Source organism: Pan paniscus, chromosome 16 (assembly GCF_029289425.2).
Source record: "Pan paniscus chromosome 16, NHGRI_mPanPan1-v2.0_pri, whole genome shotgun sequence".
NCBI lineage: Eukaryota > Metazoa > Chordata > Mammalia > Primates > Hominidae > Pan > Pan paniscus.
In genome coordinates, this window is record NC_073265.2 from 26,031,173 (window position 1) to 26,049,929 (window position 18,757).

At 37.9% G+C, this 18,757-nt stretch overlaps 1 protein-coding gene and 1 pseudogene across 4 annotated transcripts in view; one reads left to right on the forward strand and one right to left on the reverse strand.

Moving 5' to 3' along the window:
- Window positions 1-2,359, forward strand: part of CDIN1 (CDAN1 interacting nuclease 1) — a 231,398-nt gene extending 229,039 nt beyond the window's left edge. For 2 of the 4 annotated variants that reach the window (XR_008621131.2, XM_008969816.4), the window contains 2 exons: window positions 429-594; window positions 1,007-2,359. Coding sequence is in view for 3 of the 4 variants with exons in the window: in XM_008969816.4 (XP_008968064.2) it covers window positions 429-558 (130 nt within the window). In the remaining variant the exon portion in view is untranslated. Of the gene's footprint in view, window positions 1-428 lie in introns of all 4 variants that reach the window. The other 2 variants (XM_034938498.3, XM_008969815.4) reach the window with 1 other exon arrangement.
- A 3,251-nt stretch (window positions 2,360-5,610) lies between these two features.
- On the reverse strand, window positions 5,611-13,457 carry LOC100990723 (casein kinase I-like; annotated as a pseudogene).
- Between the last annotated feature and the right edge of the window lie 5,300 nt (window positions 13,458-18,757).

An 18,757-nucleotide genomic window follows, 5' to 3' on the forward strand; every position in this document is an offset into this window, starting at 1 on the left:
TATTTTTCTTAGTTGCTATTAGGCAAGTTTAATTTTTTAAATAGTACCATTAAATGTTAGACTTAAATCCCAAGGCTGGCATTCCCCAGCTCATTCCTGTTTGCACTGTGAATCTGTCCTCCATCAGCTAGGTAGTCACATCAGCCCAAGCTCATAACACCTTACTGAAAGGTAAGATTCAGAGTTTCCATATCTGAAATACTTCAGGTTTCTGGAAAGAAAGGGAACACATCCATCCGAGAAGGTAGTATGTGTGTTATGTGAACTCTTTGGTATAAGTTTGGCTATTTTCAGTCACAATGGTAGCAACCAAAACAAAAATTTTGTGCAGTCCTGTCATTTAATCATCTTATCAGTGCCCCAAGGTGACTTTTTTCAAGAGCTCTGTTGATACCATGTGTGTGTGTTATTTTCTGGTGTTTTTACAGATTTGGGCCAGGCTTAGTCATCTATTGGTACGGATTTATCCAGGAGCTGGACTGCAACCGGGAAAGGGGCATCCTGCTCAAAGCCTGTTTCCCCACGAACATTGTCACCTTATGCCACAGCATAGCTTGACCCTGAAGATCCTGGAAGAGAAGCTGGGAGGAAAAGGTGAATCCGGAAGCAATTTTACTTTCCTGCACTGTAAGATCCTGGCAACATCTGCCCTGAACTTCAGCTGAACTCTTGCTGCCCGTAGTCACACCACTACCTCTTTAGACAAACATATCAAGAGTTTCTGTTTTCCTTCATCCCTTGCTGATGTGAACAGCCAAGAACTACAGACACAACCCACTCATTATCAGCATTTCTGTCTCTGTCAAACAATTAGTTTATAGATAGTCATAATCTTTCTTTCTTCCGGATGGTTTATCCTTGTATGCTGAACAAAAGAAAAAATGTGAAGACTGAAAGGTGTGATTTTTCAATTCTCCTCCCAGTTACCGAATCACCCTCTTATTTTTTTTTCCCTAAGCCTCCGTTCACTGTCTCTCCCTCTCCCTTTCTCTTCATGTGCACTCAGAGAGACCCAGCATTGCATTACCATCGTGGAATAATCTAGCGCAAACCTAGGAAAGCTGAAGCCACAAAGTCCAAAGCCACCTTTGTACTCACCTGCAGAGCTCCAGAAGACCTTGATGGCAGCCTGCCTATGCTGTGTGTTTGCTATATTCAATCTTTACGGCTTCCTGACTTCTGTGACAGTAAGCCAAGCTGCAAAAATACACTTGATGAGAATTTCCTCTTTTAATAATGTTATTTGAACACCACATATTTTAGATTTATCTTATTTGAAAGTATTAGTCCCATTGTGCCTGGAAACCACACTCCTTTAGATTGGGGGCCGAGAGGCGACAACCCAACATTGAGGAGAGTTTATTTTTAAACATGGCTAGTTGTCAGTATGTACGTGAGCTAGTATTGTTATGAGTCGAGTTTTTTAAAGGCACATTCTGTATACTGCTTAGTATATGCATTTTATACCATGTAATTATAAAACACTCGAGTAAGTTCAGCATTAGAAATGTTTAGCTTTGTATGAACTGAGTGTGCCAGAAATAAACCTGGAACAATTTTTAAATAAGCAAAATAAAGGAGATTTTTCTATTTGTTCACTTTAATTTATTCACTTTTGTGTACTTTTGTGTACTGCAAATCAGATTTCAGTCTAAAGCGAAACATCAATAAGTTAATAATAAACCTATCTTTTGGGAAGTTGAATATTAATCTGTACCCAAAACGTATTTAGTAAAATATTTGCCCCCGCCACCCTGCCATGCTGACATAACAACTTTTATAATGTTGAATAGATGATATGGGAAATACTAATAACAACAATGTAATTTTTGCAGACAGCTTTAACTTATATACATTGCTTGATTTTTTTCAAAAGACTAAATATGTCATTTATACTTTGTTTATTTTCTACCAAAGAAGGTTTGTAAAAATATGCCTGCTGCTTTTCCTTTTGAAGGACACAAACCTGGTCCCAACATGTGTGGATTTTAACTCTGAGTGGGGTGCATTAAATCAAAAGAGAGAGGCAGAAGATGAAATGCTAAAGAAGTATCAGGCAAACTCCTGTTTCAGTATAAAATTCATCATGCAGGCTTCTGAGTGAAATAGAATGATTTGAAACCACTACTGTATTGCCTGGATACACACACACACACACACACACACACACACACTTTATACAAAAATGTTAAAAGCAGGTTTCCTGGCATGTTCTAAACTGTTTTTTCTTTAGGAATAAATTACATTTATCTGCACAGACGTTGAAAATCCTGTTAAACCCTTGTCAAGGATTTGTTTATTTTACATTAAACAAATTTACGATGAACGTGAACAAATAAATTAAAAAATAAAAAAGGTACTTGCGTTTTGTATTTATTCTTTTACCTGTTGCCCTGACATAATGTGTTGTGAGAAGGTATTGGTGTTCCTAGCAAAGGCACTACCTCCTCTTTATGAATGAGGCTTTAAAATCTGGCCCTTAAAAGTGAGAAAGAACCCAACAGTAAACTGTACACACTACAATAAGGTTACAAATTAGTCAAAAGTAAGTTTTTCACACATAAAAACTAATGTGATAATTATACTACTTTTGAATTGGAGCTGTATGGGAGAGAAGAGAGTAATGTTCCCAACTGGAAGCTTAAAGTCTCCTTGGTTTGTTTCTTTTTCTGTTAAAAATACTTGTCTGTGTTCCATCTCTATGCATTGTCTGCTTGTTGGTTTTTTTAGTTTAGACAATATAAACATCAGCCCCAGAAAATAGACACGGAATGACAACTTATTTTTATTGCTGTCGTCATTAGAACGTTAACATTAAAGCCAAATCTTGTTTTATGGTGCATTCTGCACACTATGCTAATGAATTATGCAAAGCCAGAAAGCAGGAGCGTGTGTAAAACGTAAAACTGAATGACGTTCTCCCTGGCATATGCAGACTTGCCAAGCATCTGCCCTCACAAACACATAGGCGACCGTTTGAAGTCTGGAAACAGATCAACTCAAAGCAAAGCTGATCCGGTACTGATCTGTAAGGCGACTGCATAGACTCCTTCCCACCTCACATCTGTACCCCGTCAAAAAAGAAACAAACCATAAACAGTTGCATATCCTTTTTTTTTCTTTTGCCTTCTAGTGAAGCATACGTCAGCTCTTTACAACACTCCTAAAATCTAAAATAAAAGGGAAGTCTCAGGGGTCTAAAGTAGAACGCTGGACCTCCAGGGGAAATAATTTTCTTGTAACTGTAGGTGTGTGTACCTGTTCATTATCTGCAAGGCTTGATTCCCCCTGGAAAAGATGATAAATTGTTGGTCTCGAGGGGGTGCATTAACTCACTCAGGCCGCCAGGGGACTGCTTAGAGCCCTGATGAGGTAATCTACCTAAATGGTCCCTGGTGGGCCACACTAATTAATGCTGAAGTGAACAGTTAATTCACTTGCTTCTCACTGGGGAGCTACACCCATTGCTTTCTTTTCTCTTTGGAACCAAGATGCCTTAGATGTCTCCTCTTTTTAACTGTTCCCATCTAGAGACCTGGTGCCTCAATTGCAATAAATCCTTACTGCTTCCATATGCTTTCTCACTTCACTTTTCACTTTTTCCATGTCATCTTCCCCTGCGCTGGCCTTCGCCAGTTTCCCTCCACATGGACATGTACCCTGCATTTTCTCATTACTCTTGGGCTCTTTTTCTCTCTAAAAGATCAGGATCCCAGGACCAAAATATGTCCTGATGCGTACATCTGGTTGGGGAGTGGGGAGCAATTGGCCTAACCTCTTTGGGGAGAAACACAACTTAAGCACCCTCCACATGCCCAAATACTCAAGTGCATATGTGGCACCAGAAGGATCGTAAAACTTTTAACTAAGATAATAAGACTTTACAGGGTTAAATATGGCTTGAAGTTCATGCCTTCAGTAAATGATTTGGCAAAAGGAGCAAAAAGAAAAAAAAAGTAAGGTTTTATAGCTACTTTCAGCCTGAGTGGTGGTGTTCAGCTGATTAAAATAGCAAAACGTCTGTATGATTTAGCGAATCACTCCTAGCTCATTCATCTTGGGGGTAGCTTGCCATTTTCATGTGATCTGATGGGAGCAAGTTGTCTCAAAGTATAACTATTTTGTGACAAGATGAGAGGAGAAAATCTCAATAGGCACATTCTTGATTAGGGTTAAGGAACAAAGCAAGCTTAACTTGAGAGGAAACTAAAAGGCAAACAATAGAAGTTTGCCTGCAATGTCACCATTTATGGGAAGCGCCTATCTGAACCTGTCTGTGTAAAGTCACTCGTGGGTTATGGAAGGGTCATGTGTTTGGATCATTTAATCTTGTTACTCTAAACTAACCTTCCTACATTTAGTAAACATGATCTGAACCTGTTTTATTAAGAACATGCTTGGATTCCAAAGATTAAATAAGGAAGATGGAATTATGAATTAAATAATAACCTGAACAACTTGGGTTCGCCTTCTGTTTTTCACTTTCCTGCTATTGTTTTGAATATGGCTGTGAGACAAAGAGCTGCTTAGGTCAAGCGCTATAAATTACAGTTTTCATACAATAGTAATCCACTAAAATGATTTCAAAGCCTGATCAAAGTACTTCAAAAAGACTTTTAAAACATTTCCACAGTACAGGGGAAGGGAAATGCTCATTTGGTGCCTTAATTTGTTTCACTTAGTATAGCAAAGTTCGATCTGAGTGTCATACTCACTTTATATAAAATCCAACTCATTGTTTAAATAAATCCAACTTGTTCTTGTTGTTTAATGTATAGGTAAAGGAGATTTAAGTTTTCATCTCCTTAACAAGAACAGCTGAATATTTGGAGTCACTTGTAAGGAAAAGATAATATAGGAACATTTTAAAATAAGCATGCCTTGATAGTATTTAATTGTGATACTCCAGGTATTCGTTAAAACTGTCTAACTCCCTGCAATTAGGATAAAGTGGTGAGGAGCTCAGTGGATTTATTTGGCATCTTAATAATAATCATGGCAACAGATATATTTATTTTTTCGTCCCTTTTCCCTCATCACTTGGATTTATCCTAAGCTGTCTCATTTTATAGGCAAGGATAATGGGAAGTACACTAGTGATAGCAAAGCTAAGCAAATTCTAGGCTCAACCATATATAAAGATACTGTGGGCTGCTGCAACAATGTCAGGCTCAACTAAAGACTCATGGTATTATGTCAGGGTAATTTTTACTTTTTAAAAGGAAGGTCATATTGAAATGCTGACATGAAATATAACCAAGTCAATTAAGTAATAACAATTGAAGTTCAGAGTTTAATTGAGGGCTGAACATGAATCCAATGACCATTAACCTAAAGTGGTCATTAATTCCCCTGGAAACTGCCTTGGTTAAAGGTATTTCTACAATAACTAGCACTTTTTTTTCAAAAAAAAAAAAAAAAACCCTTGTCATTTTAACATTAAACACTAATTCAGAAATAACATTCAGGAATAACAATTCAGTGGATCTATAGTAAACCTTCTGTATTTTACATTTTTAATTGAATTTCTTCTACAGGACAAATCAAAATTTAGATAAAAAGATAAAACCACCTCTGCAGGAAACCATAGTTTTGTTAAGTAAACAAAGTTATAAGCACCCTTTATTTGATTGCTTTTGTTTTATCTCAGTTGTGATTTCTGTACTTGTTTAATGCAAGATTTCCGACTAGACTGTAAGCTCCATGAAAGTAGAAACTACACTAACTTTGTTCACTTTAGTCCCTAATGCCTAACAGAATTCTGGTGCAGACAGAGCAGGTATTCAATAAATGTTAAATGAGTAAATGAATGACACGGTTTTATTAAATATGTTATCACTCGCATTAGCAAATAATTAGAACCTTTATCTTTCTCATTTTCTTCATCTGAAAAATGAGTGTATTTACCAAAAATCAGAGAAAATCATCATGTGTTGATGTTAAAGAATTAATTAATTTAGAAACTCCCCAAAATGTGAAATAAATCAAATTCATCAACAAGAGTGTTTTAGGATGCACACTTAGTTTTAAGGGGGGAATTTACATAACTTTTTGTTGCATTTGCCTTAAAGTTAATCTTAATACATTCTTGTTTATGCACTGTTGCTAAATGAGAATATTAAAAATCTTTATTTCTCTTTTAAAAGAAATGGCTTATCTTTATATTTCCATTAAAAAAAAAAACTTTCTCCTCAAATCACGGCAGGGTCCCAAATCAACTGTGTTTCACAAACAGATTTTGGAATATTCAATGGAGTTATTAGATTAACTGCAAATGATACTTTTAATTGCTCCCTTTTATGATGCTGAGTTGATGGCAAAGTGCTTCCTGGCCATAGAAGTGGTTGGCTGGCTCAAGAGAGAAGGGTTATTTGGTCATTCGCCAATAGGATCTGACCTTTGGAGAGATACTGCCCATGAACCGCTCAGTGGGTGTTTCCTTGTTACTCATTAATTCAGAGTATATTATTATTTGAAAGCCAAACGCATTTGGCATATTTCCTCATAATTTGGAAAATTGTAGCACAAAAGGAACTGGAACTTCCACATTTCTTCTTTTTCTGCCAGTTTCCCAGGACTTAATTTGTTGGGGCTCTTTACTGTGTTATTCCTTCCATGAGCTTCTGGACAGAACAGACCCCTAGTACAGATATCACTAAGACCAGGTCTTTGGTTGCAGGTGATAATTCTGTCTTATATTTCCAGCATTAAAACTATTTAAGACACAGATATTTATTGAGTCCCTAATGTGTATTAGAAGTATGTGAGGTGCTGTGGGGAATTTTTTTAATGCAACAAAAGATCCTCTTCTTGAAGAAAAATAAATCATTACTTCTTCAAAATGAAAACAACACAAAATATTTGGAAATTTTAGAAAAGCAAATCACATGAAGGAAAGAGGGAAATCTATGAGGTTTTTAATAAGATATTTTAACCCTAGACTATGGACAGCAAGTAGCTTTCTATTTGCTTATGGTGGCTGCATTCACTGCTATTTAGCAATTCCAAGGCCAAGTTCAGCTTAGCAGCTAAGGCTTTGATCTAGTTCTTAGAGTAGGCAGTGATCACAGGGATGCCACATATTTTCCATTCCTGCTCTGGGCCATTCATGTTCAGTGCAAGTATAAATAAATTCTAAGCATTTGAAACAGAATTCATACCTGTTCATCGGCCTAAGTAATAAAACAAGCAATAACTTGTTCTGATAGTTCTATAACATCAAGCAAAGTGTCTGTCCATGGCTAAGGTCTGTCTAGTAATACAGATAAGCTAAATATGTCATTGAAATCATAGAAATATGATTTTAAGCCTCAAGATAAACACTAGATGGGTGCAGATAATTATTATTTTCAGTAAATGTCTACAAGTTCAATTATATTATTAATGAAAAACGTTAGGCCTGTATATTTTGGCCCTGCATAAAGACCTTGAAATCCGCAGATTATATTAGTAAATTTTACACATTTCTAGCTTTGGAGATTTTTTTTTTCTTTTTTTTGCGGGGTTGGGGTGGTTTTTTTTGTTGTTGTTGTTTTTTCTCCCACTCAAACCAGGCTAGGAATTCAAGGTGAGTTAAACACTCTGCCTCCTTTATCTTTCATGGCCTTTATATCATCTGGGTATCAATTTTCTGCTTAGTACAGTGCATTTTTATAAGGTAGTGATTGTATATAATAGTGGTTTGAAAATATGTTCCCAAAAAGAAGTGTAAAATATTTTCAAGGACAGAGAAGATTGTATGCTTTACATGGTAAGACAATTTTGTTAATATATTTACCATTAAGCTATAAATACTTTTGCCAGAACCTTTTAATTGTATCAGTTCATTAATTCTGGCAGCTAAAATAATGACAATCATTGCATATGGAAAATTAGGTAAAAATCTAAAAGTATTATATTTTGTACTAGTTTGAATAGAAGAATCCATCTTGGTTTCAGAGTTAAAATTTTTAAAAAATAAAATTTTCAATAAATGAAAAAATAGCAGTGCAACCTAACAGAGGATAATAGAAAAGCAGAACAATGAAAGATGGCAAAGTGGCCATGAGCACATTGCATAATGATGTAAAACTCAGTCTTTTGGTAAATTACTTTCGTCTTTCTTACTTCCCCATTATCCTTGAAAATATTTCCCAATGACAAATGAGTTAAAAATGGCAAAATGGGGGCATAGAATGAGCCAAGAAACTCATGTGAAAATCGAATTACATTTTCAGTTTATTTCTTGACAATTCCCTGAAAGATACTAATTGCATCTTTGAGCCATTAGCGAAGGTGAGTTTGACTCACAGACTCAGAATTTTATCAAAAAATTGGGAGATTTTATTTAATAGGGAGTCAGCAAGGCATTTTTTGTTGTTGTTTTAAAAAAACTCATCTTCCTACAGAAACAGTTTTTAGTTTTTAATGAACTTAAAAACAGAAAAGCTACCATTTCAAAATAAAAACAAGATCCCCAATCATATAGATGTTTACAGTGATAATATTTATCTAAGCAACATACATACATGTTCAGTTGTAAGATGTTAACTAAATTTCTGTGACAAGCTTTTAAGAAAAACACTAAGAACATTATAAAGTTAATGCAGAGTCCTAAGTATAATCTAGTAGTCACTAAGTTTTTCTTAAGTCTTCACTTTAGATGCTATTATTTCTAGCACAAGTAAGCAGGCAGTCTTTCATGTGCTCCAACATTGGAATCTTTGGTTGCTACCCTACCAGCTGGTTTGCAAACAACAAGCCAACAACTTTAAGAACGTTTTACGTGAACAACTTGCAAACCCAAGAGATGGAAAAACCCTAAGAATGCACAATTGTGAGCATTTATAACCATCAAAACTGGCTGAAGACGGTTCACGACATTCTTCCGAGATGAGATCTCAAAGCAGTATAGTTCAAAACAAAAGGTTTTAACAAAAAAATGGCATATGCATAATTTCTCCACCAATTTGTGTGTGTCAACCATTTAGTAAACTTTTTCACTTGAAAAAAAATGCACTAGAAACCCGGCCACCATGTTTCACTGTCTCAGTTAATATTCACAATTACAGTAGCCACAGCTCAGGATACAGCATCACCAATGCTACCCAGAGTCGGTTTATACTAAAATTAAGTTCTTTACACCAAGTAAATGGCTGTCCATGACCACTGGCTAATGTACATATGAACTAAAATTTCTAGATTTGGGGAGAAACAAATGCTGCTCTGATCATCTGCTCTGCTGCTTCTGTTCCTCAATTCATGCTTAGAAACCTTTCATGTTACCCTTGGTTTTGTCAGGTTGCTTACCTGTTGGGGTCTGGGCCTGCTGCCCCTCCCACTAGAAGAGGCTGCCTGCTGTGCTGCTTTCTGCTTTAACTTTGTCCAATCAAATGTGTAGTCATATTGATGGCTCAGGGTCCTGAAAAGAATGCAGAATAGCTGCGTCAGATACATGTAATCTGGGGCTTTCTCTAAGTGTAGCCCACGACAATGGTTTAAGTATATGGCAAATTCTGCAGCAAACCCCTTACAAAAAACAGGAGTAGACATCTTCTTTTCACTAATCTTTTCATATTTTTGTTTCTCTGTTGCAGCCTTTAGCCCTTGCCATGGCAGGCTGGTTCTATTAAAATACATCAAAACATATTCTAACGATTCCATGTCATCCTGGCGACTCTGCTCAATACTAAGATGTGCATAGCTAGCATATAGGGCAGTGCCAGTGAGGTTTTTATCTTCTCTGTATGGTATGTGTTGCCTTGTCCTGTTGTCTCCGTACGTTTTGGCCAAACCAAAATCAATACGGAATAACTTACTACAGTGACGCCCAATACCCATTAGGAAGTTACCTGGTTTAATGGCTCTGTGTATAAAATTCTTGGTATGCACATGTTCAATTCTACTGATCATCTGGTCAGCTAATATAAGTACAGTTTTCATTGTGAACCTTCTTGAACAGAAATTGGTCTTCGAGGCTAGGTCCCAGAAAAATCCATGACTAGTACATTATAGTCTTCTTCCTGACCACACCACCGTACGTGGGGGATGCCAACCCCACCTTGAAGCATCTTGTAAAGCCTGCTCTTGTACAGCAACTGGGGATGCCTGGCCCTGAGATTCTGGCTTCACTACCACTTCTTCACCGTTGGTGATGCTGATCGCCAGACAGATGTCTCCGAAGGAGCCACACCAGATCTTCCAAAGCAGTTTATATTTCCTTCCGACAACGAATTCTGCTGCTAGCCGTCCTGAGAGACGAAGATGGAGGCTGGGCCAAGCCTACCGTGGAAGGCGGCAGGAAGCGGAACACGGAGGCCTTTCCCGGCGTCCAGGGCCCAGATGCCGGCGAAGGGAACTTGATGCCCGCTGCTCGGTCAGGATTTTTTGTTTGTTTTTTGGTCGGTTGCCTGCCAGGCCGCAGTTTGTGAAGGGCTTCTAGCGGTTACCAGGCTGGGCCACCTGTTCTGGGCAGCCGCCGCTGCCTCGCTTTCGCGGCGACGTCCGGGCTGGAAAAGGGGCGCGGTGAGCTGGGGAGCGGTACCGCTGCCACCACTGCCGCCGGCTCCGGCCCAGAGGGACCCCTGTCACTCCGCCGACGACGCCATCTTGTTACTCCAGCTCCAGCCAACACAAAATGCCCCCAGTACCCGGGAGTCGCTTCTTCACGGCGCAGAGCATTCTGGGAAAGGGATCTCCGGCGCTTGCTCCAAAGGATCCGCCTCATCGACTCAGAATTTGAGAATTGGAAGGCGCCAGAGGCTTCAGTTTACAGATGCGAACATTGAAATCTGGAGAGGGCAGGTGACTTGTCCAAGGTCACATCGCTAATAGGAGGCAGGACCAGAATCTACACCTCCTAACTTCCTGTGCACTGTCCTTTCCTTCATAGGGTAAATATTTTATTCCAAGGAATTTCCAATCCCATAAGTTATGTTGACTATTTACAAAGTAAAGGGTCCTGGTATATTTTTAATGAACATTCTGAACCTTACTGTTTTGGTCCTGCCCAGATCTCTTTATGGTGGAAATCAGCTGAGCATTTTGACACAAACAGTTTTCATTTTATCAGTACTTTACTATCCTAAAATCCTTAGCGTTTGATGACAGTCATTTTCTACACATTGCCATGAGCCTAAGGATGCGCCACTAAGAATGAATTTGGAAGGACTGAAGACAATGTTTTCCTTTGGTCAATTTTTATATTGACTTTTCTTCTACTGGAAAAAAAATCCACAGATATTATGTTTACCATCTTCTCTTCCTGTAAGGATAAGGTTATATTTAAACCAACAGTAATTCATGAACATCTACTGATCATCACCAGGAATGACCAGTATATAGTATTCTAGAACTGTAGGCAGTAGAGCCTAGTGGCTAAGACACAAGCTTTGACGAGAGTCTGGAATCCCCGCCTCTGCACTTAGATATAACCAAACTCTCTAAAACCTTCAGTTTCTTCATTTGTAAAATTGAAATTATGCCCATCACACAGGACTATTATGATAGTTAAATAAGATTAGTGCCTAATACATCATAAAGCATAGCTCTAATAAAACTAGTATCGTATATTATAGTTGTATTATGTGTTATATAATTATAATTATATTACTACACCCATTGAAGATTCTACTTGAACGATATACAGCATTAAAAATGTGTGTTTCCCGTGTTAACATAAAAATCACTATAAGGTGTGTAGCTTGGCTTATTATTGCTTTTCTAAAGCTCATTTAGGAAAAGCCATTTTCCAAAACTTAAGAGACAGGCAGAACAAGATCCTCCTTTGAGAGCAGGCATATGTTTAATTGATTGCTTTAGCAGACAGATGTCTGGTTTAACATTCCTCTGCTCGGAGGAGAGGCTCAGAGACAGTGAGCCCATGTTTCTTTTGATAATGACTGAAGCCTTTGCCATAAATACAGCTTCAGCGGCGGCACAGCACAGGAACCAGCCAGGACTTCCACATCTGACTGACGGCTCAAATCCACCATGCACAAGATGAGCCCCCTAAAGGTGCATAGGTTTGTCATACTATGAAAGCTTTCTTTAAGAGGATTGAAATACCTTCTCCGGGTCATTGTTAATTCTTAGTTGTGAAATACCTTCTTCAGGCCATTCTTTTCAGTGAAAGAAAGCATAAAATGCTATTCGAATTTGATCTTTGAAAAAACAAAAAGGCAAAGCAAAAGGAATTTGGGGAAATCACTAGTTTGTTCCTGGATTCTTCCTCTGATTGATGACTGTGACACTTTTTGGGGTGGCTTTTTAAAAGGACATGATTTTCGAAAGCGCACCACTCCTAAACATAAACCTCCTTAGGTCACAGGCAAGTTGTATAATTTCTAAACAATTGAACCAAGTACTGATGCTCCCCTCACAAAACACAGGCCAGTGATGTTGGAGGCAGATTCTGAGTCAGCTCTCCTAGGCAGCTGAAAACACTGTTACAAAAGTGCCAGATATCGAAAAATGTGGCTTCTCTCATCTGGGGGCTTCAGAACATTCCGCAAACAATGAACTAAGCTTCCCATCTAAGTTCCAGTTAACTAAGCTTCCAGTTAGATAAGTGGTCTTTTGTTGCTTACAGAGGACTTAACTAATGTTGTTTTGCTTCTTGTAGAAGTTGTTTATTTATTTACTTTACAACATTAAAAAAAACTTGAAAGAACACTTACACTGAAGAGAATGATTTCTCCCTCCATAATATATGCTATCTGAAAAATAAAAAAAATTTAAAAATAAATATTAAAATGTGTTTTCACTCAACCACAAATATTAAATTGTAGTACAAACTGTAGCTGGACACCGTGGCTCACGCCGATAATCCCAGCACTTTGGGAGGCTGAGGTGGGCAGATCACTTGAGGTCAGGAGTTCAAGACCAGCTTGGCCAATATGGTGAAACCGCATCTCTACTAAAAATAAAAAAATTAGCTGGGCGTGATGGTGTGTGCCTGTAGTCCCAGCTACTTGGGAGGCTGAGGCACGAGAATCACTTGAAGCCGGGAGGCAGAGGTTGCAGCAAGCCAAGACTGCATCACTGCACTCCAGCCTGGGCAACAGAGCGAGATTCTGTCTCAAAAAAATAAAATTAATAAATCAATAAGTAAATTGCCCAGACCTACCTATATTCAGCACTCAGAGACTGTCTTTTCTTAGCTTGTTAGTAGTATCTCATGAAATACTAAAAGACAGGGATACCAAGTTGAGGCATATCGGTAGGCTCTTTCAGATGCACTCTCCAAACTTCCAACCTCAATGGGTGGATGAGAACATCTGAAAGAAAACTGGTGGTGTGTGCTGTAACATTGTCCTCAATGCGGTGCCCTCAATAGCTCCTTCTATTGCAAATGTGTTGCATAAATTATGAAAGGGGGAATTAGAGAGGAAAAAAAAAATTACCTCTTTTAACTCAAAATAATAAAAGTTCAGCAGAACAGAAGTTACAGTCCTCAGGAATAACTTTGCAATGGACCCATTTAGCATGATAGAATTCGTGGTATAAAGATAATCCAGACTCTTTTGTTAACTGAATTTGAAAATTTCAAATTAATTTGCATCAGATTCAACCTGGTACCCTATCTTGTTAAAAATATTAAGCCTGACACAACTGTCCTGAAATGGCTTGATCTGATTATTAACTAAAATTGATCTGAGTTTACAATGCAATGAAGTCGAATTACAGAGTTGCCAAAATAATCAGTTCATTCATTCTTGGAGATGTGATGAGGAGATGTGATGAGGAAGGGCTTCTTGTTGGAGATGTGATGAGGAAGGGCTTCCTGACTTCTGTGGGAACCATAACCCCGCATGTGCTGAAATTGGAGGCTCACTAGAGACAGCTTGATTGGCCCTCATCTTCTAGGGCTGGGAGTCAATATCGCCACTTTCAGAGGGCTCGGGTCAGTTCCAGAGCAGCTAATAGGCCCTCACAATGAAAACCCAGTTAGGGAGTTATCTGTTCTCGGATGCCTACAAGAAAGAATGTGTGTCTACACAGTATTTCATCTACAATTTATTGTCTACAGAAACCATTGACACACATACATATGCACACACACTCCTTTATCCTGTGTAGCAGAATGCATTTTAATCAGGAGCTTGGAGGGAGATGCTCAGCATCTTCACAGCACAGGTGAACTGGGCCAATGATGAGCATGTGATACTGTTGTGACTGTGACACCCCTTGTGAAGTTTCATAGAAAGCTTTTCTTCCCTTTACTGTCATCCCCTTCCTTTTGATATAAGGCTGGGATGGTTATAGCTGCAGTGGCCATCAAGACAATGAGGAAAAAGATAAGAAACCACTAGAGCCACTGAGCCCATGTCAGCATTGCCAACCCTCAGTCTCCTTACTATGTGAGAAAAATAAACTCCTCTTGTTTCAATTATTATTTATTAGGTATTCTGTTACTTGCACCCAAAAGCATTTCTAACTGACAAAGGAATCTCGTGGCTTTCTAGAATAGAGCCCTTGGTAATTTCTTATACTGCATGGTGGGAGAGATCCAGTTGAAATGTCTAACAAAGTCACTGATTGCTCAGACATATCCAGAAACACTGATTTCTATGCAATCTGAAACTCTTAAGAGTGCTGTGATGGAAGTTAACTTCCCTTGGAGAGAAGAGGGACCCAGTAATTTATTATGGAGCATCACCATCAAATTCAGTCTATAGTAGGATTCTGTGAAAATCTGTCGAGTCCCTGTGCCAGAACTGAAGTCTTCAAAGGCATCATTATTAGTATTGAGGTCAGAATTTTAAAATGAGTTACGGAAAGTAAAAGGCCCCCATAGAGAACTGTGGACAGAAATCCTTGGCCACATATACAATAATTTTGGGATAACCCTTTCCTTTTCCCTCTCTACTCCCCACCTCCAAAAAAGAACACCATGTTCACTGAATTATTCAGTTGAATATATTAGCCAGCTTTCTATTTTGCCAGAACATCTAAAATGTTGCAATGGCAACTTAAGTACTTAATACACATCTCATTCAAATGGGTGTGATTAGCTATTAAAGAAGAGGTAAAGCCTTGTCATGGAGTCGAGGAGCACTGACACCAGATACCTGGGCTTCAATCACAGATCCAGCTCTCACATGTGGTCTGGGTGATGCTAGTTGCTTTGTGTCCTTGTGCCGCAGTTGTCTCATATGTAACAATGGAGATAATATGTACCTCTTGTGTGTGAATTGTAAAGATTAATGCATTTAATATAGGTAGAGTATTCATAACAGAACCTGACACCTTATAAACACTTGATAAGTATTAGCTATTGCTATTACCCCTTTTCCAGATGGGGTCATTGAAGCTCAGAGAGGTTAGGTAGCTTGTCCAAGATTTCCTATCCAGTAATTAGTAAAACTATTTCAAAATGTTCCTCTAGTTTACATAATGTTGTTATAATTTATCTTTTATGCTATTTTAGAAAATGTGGTAAACATTATTAGTGCTCACCGATATTCAATTTTCCCCAACTTCCAGAACGTACAAGAGACTACACAATTTCCAGCCCCCTCGGGGCCACATTACAAATTCTAGCTAATGAAATGTAAGTGGATGAGACCTGTATGTGTCAGGGAGACAATGAGAAACATTGCAGGATTCTTCATTCTTTCTCTTCCCTTGCTGTAACACCCAACCAAAGTTCCAGAAGTGGAATCTCCATCACCCTGGAGCACAGATAAACTAAATAGAGCAACCTACATACCACCACCACCATCCTACAGCAGCCCTTTTAAAAACAGCAAGAAATAAACCTTTATGTGTTAAGCATTGAGATTTGGGAATTATTACCATAGCATCAGCCTGGTCTATCTCAACTAATAAAGTTTCCAAATATTGTATAACAGAAAAACCAGAGTATTGACTTAATATTCTATTTGATTAATATGACATTATCCCAGTGGCTCATTGATAACTCTTGTTTTTTTGGGGGATGGGGGTTGGGGTGAGGTTCATCTGGCATTATAGCAATGTTATAATGAGCCATAAGGAAAACTTAATGTACATTGTTCTACAGTTTAATTTTCTATGATAAGTAATAATCATGCTGCAAACCTTCAGGACAGATATAAATATTATGAATATCAACAGCTCATAATTGTAGTATTTTAGAAAGCCTTAATGCTATTGTTGTTTAACATTTTTTTCAGGATATTAGAGAAAAATTTATTTTAAAATTATCATGGCCTTTTGAGGTTTAGAAAGGCATTTTAGCTTAACCTGCATGTAAGCAATCTTCAAGAAATCATAATATAAAATGTTTTTATTTCCCTTAACCTAGAGCATACAAATTTGAATCTTAAAAATAGATTAGTTTCCTAAGACACAGTTAAGAAAATGAAAGCATAAGCGACAGACTGGGATGAAATATTTGTGAATTCTAGCTGATTAAAAACTTGTATCCAGAATATTTAAAAACTCTGAATACTCAGTGATAAGAAAACAAATAACCCAGTAAAAAATAATGGGCAAAAGATCTGAATAGTCATTTCACCAATGAAGAGATGTGTTGTGTAAGTACATAAAAAGATACTCAGCATCATTAGTCAGTAGTGAAATACAAATGAAAATCAGTGTGATACTACTACATACCTATTAGAATACCTTATATTAAACAGTGACATTACCAAATGTTGAGGGAAGATGTGGAGCAACTGGAACTCTCATACATAGCTGGTAGGAATGCAAAATGGTTAACTTGGTTAAACAACTTGGCATTTTCTTATAAAATTAAATACACAGTTACCTTATAACCCAGCAATTCCCCTAGACATTTACCCAAGAGATATAAAGACAAATGTACTCACAAAAACCTCTTCACAAGTATTTATAGCAATGTTATTCACGAATGCCAAAAACTGGAAACAAACCAAATGCCCACCACCTTCTGAATGAATACACAAACTGTGGTACATCCATACGACTGGACACAACTCAGTAATAAAAAAGAACCAACCACAGATGCATACCCCAACATGGATGAATCTCAAAAGACTTATGCTGAGTGAAAGAAGCCAGATTCAAACGGCTATATACTGTATGACTCCATTTATACAATATTCTGGAAAAGGAGAAACTGTAGGAACAGAAATCAAAGCAATAATTGCCAGGGGTTGGAGATGTGGTGGAGGGGAGGAAACTGACTACAAAGAAGCATCTGAGAACTTTTTTAAATGTTGTAAATATTCTCCCTCTTAATTCTAGTGGTTGCACACTGTATAAATGTGTTAAAATCATAGAACGCTGTGTGCCAAAAATGAGTGAATTCATAGTAAATTAAACCTCAGTAAAACACCAAAAAGTCAAACAAATGTAAAATTTTAAAAATAGATGATTAATAGTTTCAAATGAATTCTTCAAATTTTAGTAATGTTCTGACAGTTATAAGTTAAGCTTTTTTAATGCAATTCATTATATATAAAATGTTATCTATATTAATTTATTCATACTAACTCCACTTGAAATATGTATATTCAATACATTAAACAATAAAGGCAAAATGGTCTAAGGGCCAAAATGTAAAAGAGTAAACTGTATTCAAGACAACCAGAAAAAGCAAAATATATATCTTGCTTTAAAGTTTGAGAAAAAAAAGTCATTCAGTACAGTTCAACAAATATTTATTCAGCATATATTGTCTCAATCTGTAAAATAGGCAGCTTTGCACATTTTAATGGCCCCAAAGAGCCGTACTGAATTCTCAAATCTACATTACTTTAAAGTAAGTTAGAAAATACCTTGATGATATTACAGAATCCACTTTCTTAGAATAATACCTGGCCCATAATATGCAAATATATGCATTAGCTATCTTATTATTTAAATTTCTTCCACTCACCATTATTATGCAAGTTTAATAATATCTGTTGAAGTTGCTTTTGTTAATGCTTACCCAGCAGCCACTCATCACCACTGCCACATTTTCTTTTTGCCCCAATGTCACTTTTGTTTAGGTGTTCCCTGTCCCTTAGATGGCCATGTACTTTCTCAAAGGAAAAGAATAACAATCCCAGCCCCAAGGGACATGTCATGATTACTCTAAGCCAGTCATGGCGCCCTCCTTTCCTTACCATTAACTGGTGTAGCGCGGGCATATGATGAAAATTGGATGAAACCAAATAAAAAGTCTTCTGGAGGGCTTCTGGGAAAGGTATTCTTTGCTGATTAAGAACCACAAAGGGAGAAACAACCTCTCTTCTACCATTTGTGGTAGCCTCTGGATAAAATGTGGGAACTGCTACAGCAATCCAGCAACCAGGAGCAGTGCTAGACTGCAGAAGAGCCAACTCACTGAAAATGACAAGGCAGAAAAATGAAAGAAGCCTGGCATGGTGCCTCCTGCCTGTAATCCCAGCACTTTGGGAGGCCAAGGCAGGAGGGTTGGTTGAGCCCAGGGGTTCAAGACCAGCCAGGGCAACAGGAGGAAACCCTGTCTCTACAAAAAATAAAAAATAAAATTAGCTGAGCATGGTGGTATGCGCCTGTGGCCACAGCTACCGAGGAGGCTGAAGTGGGAGAATCAACAGCCCCGGAGGTGGAGGTTGCAGTGAGCCAACATAGCACCACTGCCCTCCAACCTGGGCAACAGTGCCAGACCCTGTCTAAAAAAGTTAACTAATTAAATAAATTTAATTAAAATGGAAGAAGCCTAAGACTCTCCTGATGTCCCTGAGTTGCTGCATCAATCCCAGAACTCTCCTACCTCCACATCTCCTGTCATCTGAGATGATACATTTTCTTTACTCCTTAAGCCAGTTGGGTCAGGTCTTTC